Below are 4,651 nucleotides of genomic sequence, written 5' to 3'. Positions count from 1 at the left end.
CTGGTCCCTGAGATTCTTTCAAATTACTTCAAAAACCGGACACAGAAATTCCTCGACATTCTTTAAAATTACTTCAAAAACAAAACAAATTGACTTACTTTCAAAAACCAGGCACATGTGATCTCTGGAATTTTTTCAAACTTCTTCAAAAACAGAACACAAGTGAAAGTAAAGGTTTGCCTGAAATTGTTTCAAAGTTCTTTCAAACCGGACATTAGTGGTCCCCAAGTTTGTTTCAAACTACTTCAAAAATCAGACACCAGTGGTCCTCAAGTTTTTTTCAAAAAGTGGATTCAACTGGTCTCTGAGATTCTTTCAAACTAATTCAAAATCTTGACACAAGTCCCCGAGATATTTTCAAAATAATTCAAAAACCCAACACAATTTCTCCTAGATTCTTTCAAACAACTTATTCAAAATTAAAACAAAATTGGTCCCCGAGAGAACTAGATAAAATTGTTCTTTGAGATTCTTTTAAAATCATAAACCAGACACAAATAGCCCCTGAAATTCTTTCAAACCACTTCAAAATCAGAACAAACGGTGTCTCGGAGATTCTTTCAAACTACTTAAAAAATCAGATATTATAGATCACCAAGATTCTTTCAAATCACTTGAAAAACAAAACGAATATGGTTACCGAGATTCTTTCAAACTATTTCAAAAACCGGACACAAGGAGTCTCCGAGATTTTTTCAGACTTTTCCAAATAGAACAAAAGTGATGTCCGAGATTCTTTAAAACTAGTTCAAAACCAAAACAAAAGTGGTCCTTGACATTTCTTCAAACTACTTCAAAACACATACACATGTTGCCAAAAAGATTCTTTCAATCTACTGCAGAAACTAGATCCAAAATGTCCTCAAAATTCTTTCAAACTACTTCAAAAATCGGACATAATAGGTCCCCGAAATTCTCTCAATTCACTTAAAAAAAAAGAGCAAACGTGGTAGCCGAGATTCTTTCAAACTACTTCAAAAACCAGACATAACAGGTTCCCGATATTCTTCCGAACTTCTTCAAACAAGATAAAAGAAATGCCCGAGATTGTTTTAAACTACTTAAAAATCAAAAACAAAACTGGTACTTGAGATTCCTTCAAACCACTCCAAAAATCATATATATGTGGTCCCCGAGTTACTTTCAAACCGCCTCAAAAACAAAATAAACAGATCCCCGAGATTTTTTCAAACTACTGCAAAAATAGGTATCAGATATTTTTTCAAATCACTTGAAAAACAAAACAAACTGGTTGGGAAGATTTTTTCAGGCTTCTTCAAATAGAACAAAATTGATGTCCGAGATTTTTTAAAACTACTTCAAAACCAAAACAAAGGTAGTCCTTGACATTCCTTCAACTACTTTAAAAAACATACACATGTTGTCAACAAGATTCTTTCAATCTACTGCAGAAACTAGTTACAAAATGTCCTCAAAATTCTTTCAAACTACTTCAAAAATCGGACATAATAGGTCCTCGAAATTCTCTCAATTCACTTAAAAAAAAGAGCAAACGTGGTTGCCGAGATTCTTTCAAACTACTTCAAAAACCAGACACAACCGGTTCCCGATATTCTTCCAAACTTCTTCAAATAAGATAAAAGAAATGTCCGAGATTGTTTTAAACTACTTAAAAATCAAAAACAAAACTGGTACTTGAGATTCCTTCAAACTACTTCAAAAATCATATATATGTGGTCCCCGAGTTACTTTCAAACCGCCTCAAAAACAAAATAAACAGATCCCCGAGATTCTTTCAAACTACTGCAAAAATTAGAAACAGAAAGTCCTCAAGATTCTTTCAAACTCAAAAATCAGATAAAATAGGTCTCCGATATTCTTTTAAATCACTTGAAAAACAAAACAAACTGGTTGGGAAGATTCTTTCAGACTTCTTCAAATAGAACAAAAATGATGTCCGAGATTCTTTCAAACCACTTCAAAACCAAAACAAAAGTGATCTTTGAGATTCCTCCAAAATAATTAAAAAACCATACACCTGTGGTCCCCGAGTTTCTTTAAAACCGCTTCAAAACAAAATAAGCGTATCCTTCAGATTCTTTCAAACTACTCCAAAAATCAGACAAAAATTCTTCAAATTCTTTCAAAAACTGGCCGAAATCCTGTCAAACTACTTAAAAAATTCGGCATGAAAAATCTCCAAGATTATTTCACATCATTTCAAAAACCAAACACAAGGAACTCTGAGATTCTACTTCAAAATCAAAACACAAAGCGTTCCCGAGATGCCCTCACATTATTTACTTTAAAAACAAGACAATGGATCCAGATTTTTTGAAACTACTTCTAAAACCAGACACAAGAGGTCCCCGAGATTCTTTCAAACTGCTTCAAAACAAAATACAAGAAGCCCTCTTTGTCTGTTTTGTTTTTCATCGGTTTTAATCACTTAATGGAATGTTTATCTTGTTTCAATAATATTCAAAAGTCCCCTTTTTATGCATATGTATGTATTTTAATCGATAACTTCATTATCTGAATTAACTTAGCTGTTATATTTTTGAAGCATGCAAAGGTTGTTGACAGACGAACCCCTCAATTAGTAGTTATTTTCGGGTGAGAATGTCGGAAGCTAAAACGGTAGAAGTAGTTGAAAAACCAAGAAAATCAGGGCTTGTGCACCGCGTTTCCAGTCATGTTTCAGAATTTATGACAAATAGTAGCATCCATGGACTCAAATACTTGGTTGGAAAAGAGAGAACTTTAATCGAAAAGTGAGTTTTCCACTGTTTAGAAAATACACATATTGTTCCACTTTTCTTGTAGAAGTTTATGGCTTGCAGTGTTGTCAGTATCAATCTACACATGTTCGCTTTTGATTAAATCGGCTTGGCAAAAGTGGGAGGAGTGTCCAGTCGTAGTGGGTTTTGGCCAAACACCTGTACGGATGTGGGAAATACCATTCCCAGCGGTTACCATTTGTTCTGAGTATGAATATAACAGAGAATCAAACGTCACGGTTAAGTACCTCGTGCGCAAAAAAGGGTTGTCGGTTGCTAAATCCTGAAGGATATTTTTAGTTTACTTTTGTTAATTTTAGTTGGCAAGTGGGAAAAATGTCAGTTTATTGCGACAGCGAAGCGAACGGTATTTATCCCCATGAGACTGTATTTGAAGCGGCCGATTATTACGAAGGACCCGAATGGGAGGAATTTTTGGTTGGGGTAAGCACGAATTAACACCAAACAAGTCCGATCTGAGTACTTAATTTTGAACTTTTTTTCAGACAGCCTTACTGTCTGAACAAATATTTGCGTTTTGTCAATGGGGCTGGAAATACAGCTGCGCAGACATTTTTTTTCCGGTGATAACAGAACACGGAATTTGTTTTTCTTTCAATATGTTGGACAAAAATGACCTTTTTCGTGACACTAGGTAACGGAAAAGTAGCCACTCGAGCCGTATTAAATTTAACTAATTTTTCAGCTATATAGCAGATGCACTTGGAAATCAGGATGACATTTCTCACTGGACGTTTGACAAAAATTACGACGAAACTAACGACGACGTTTATCCCAGAAGGTCTGAAACCATCAGCGAGAAATTAGAAGTGGGTTTAAAATCTTATTTGGAAAAAGTGGCATGTTTGGGATTTGACAAATTTTTCATGATGATACATCACCCTGCGGACACTCCGTCCATGCGACGAGCATTCGAACTAGAAACCAACAAATCTCACGAAATATTGATCACTCCACAAGTAGTTGTTAGTTCCGAGAACTTAAGATCTTACTCACCCCAAAGAAAAAAGTGCTATTTTCCTGAAGACCGTTACTTATATTTTTACAAAATTTACACTGTGGAAAATTGTAAAAGAGAATGTCTTGCTAACTACACACTAAGTAAATGTGGATGCGTTCCGTACTACTTACCACGTAACTACATTTTTTATTAATTTTTGGTTATGATACTTAATTCGAAATTTACAGATAACAAAACTACCAAACTCTGTGGTGGGCGGAACCGGAAAGGCTCGCGCTGTGTGGTCCAAGCTGAAGGTAGTTTCTGATTACAGAAGTTTTTTTTTTAATTTTTGAAAATTTTCAGAAATGATGCTTCACTCGGAGTCCGGATTGAGAAAAAATCGGTCGAATGTTACCTCTTGCAACTGTTTACCTCCTTGCAATTCGGTGTCATACGACGTCAGTTTCAGAGCTACAGAAACACGGGAGATAACAGTTGCTAGAATAAATTTCAAAAATACGGAATTTATTCCGTTGGAGAAACAGGAGTTGTTCGGGGATGTTAATTTTTGGGCTAGTTGCGGAGGACTCGTTGGTCTTTTCATAGGATTGTCTGTTGTGTCCTGTGTGGAAATTGTCTATCATTTCTTTTTTCGTTGGGTGTTTAATTTAGGGAGACGGCTGTTCCAGCAGCTGAGTTTAAATAGGTTAATGTTTTTGATTATGGTACTTTGAATTTTACCAATAAAATTAGAATTTATGTCACACGAGAAATATTTTGCTTTTATTTGTGGTTTTATTGTGTTCTGCATAATTTGCGGCTATTATTAGTCATCAACTTGTATTTTTGTCATGTATGTTCAATAAACGCAGTTTAATATTTTTAAAAGCCTCACCTATATGTAAATTTTAGTGTGTGCAATATTAAAATAAACACATTCGCGTAT

General features: G+C 34.9%; 1 protein-coding gene across 1 annotated transcript; it reads left to right on the top strand.

The window, feature by feature from the left end:
• The first annotated feature begins 2,649 nt into the window (after positions 1–2,649).
• LOC135127390 (pickpocket protein 28-like) lies at positions 2,650–3,916 on the top strand. Its single transcript, XM_064053837.1, has 5 exons — positions 2,650–2,735; positions 2,788–3,006; positions 3,062–3,185; positions 3,248–3,396; positions 3,448–3,916. The coding sequence occupies exons 1-5, from the start codon at positions 2,671–2,673 to the stop codon at positions 3,914–3,916; spliced, it is 1,026 nt and encodes a 341-aa protein (XP_063909907.1). The 5' UTR covers positions 2,650–2,670.
• The last annotated feature ends 735 nt before the right edge of the window (positions 3,917–4,651 follow it).

The sequence above is a fragment of the Zophobas morio genome, unplaced genomic scaffold (genome assembly GCF_036711695.1).
Source record: "Zophobas morio isolate AGI-343-1 ecotype UQ-CSIRO unplaced genomic scaffold, CSIRO_AGI_Zmor_V1 ptg000011l, whole genome shotgun sequence".
In the NCBI taxonomy this organism is placed as follows: domain Eukaryota; kingdom Metazoa; phylum Arthropoda; class Insecta; order Coleoptera; family Tenebrionidae; genus Zophobas; species Zophobas morio.
The sequence above is the reverse complement of the archived record's forward strand: the minus strand, read 5'-3'. Positions and strand labels throughout refer to the sequence as shown.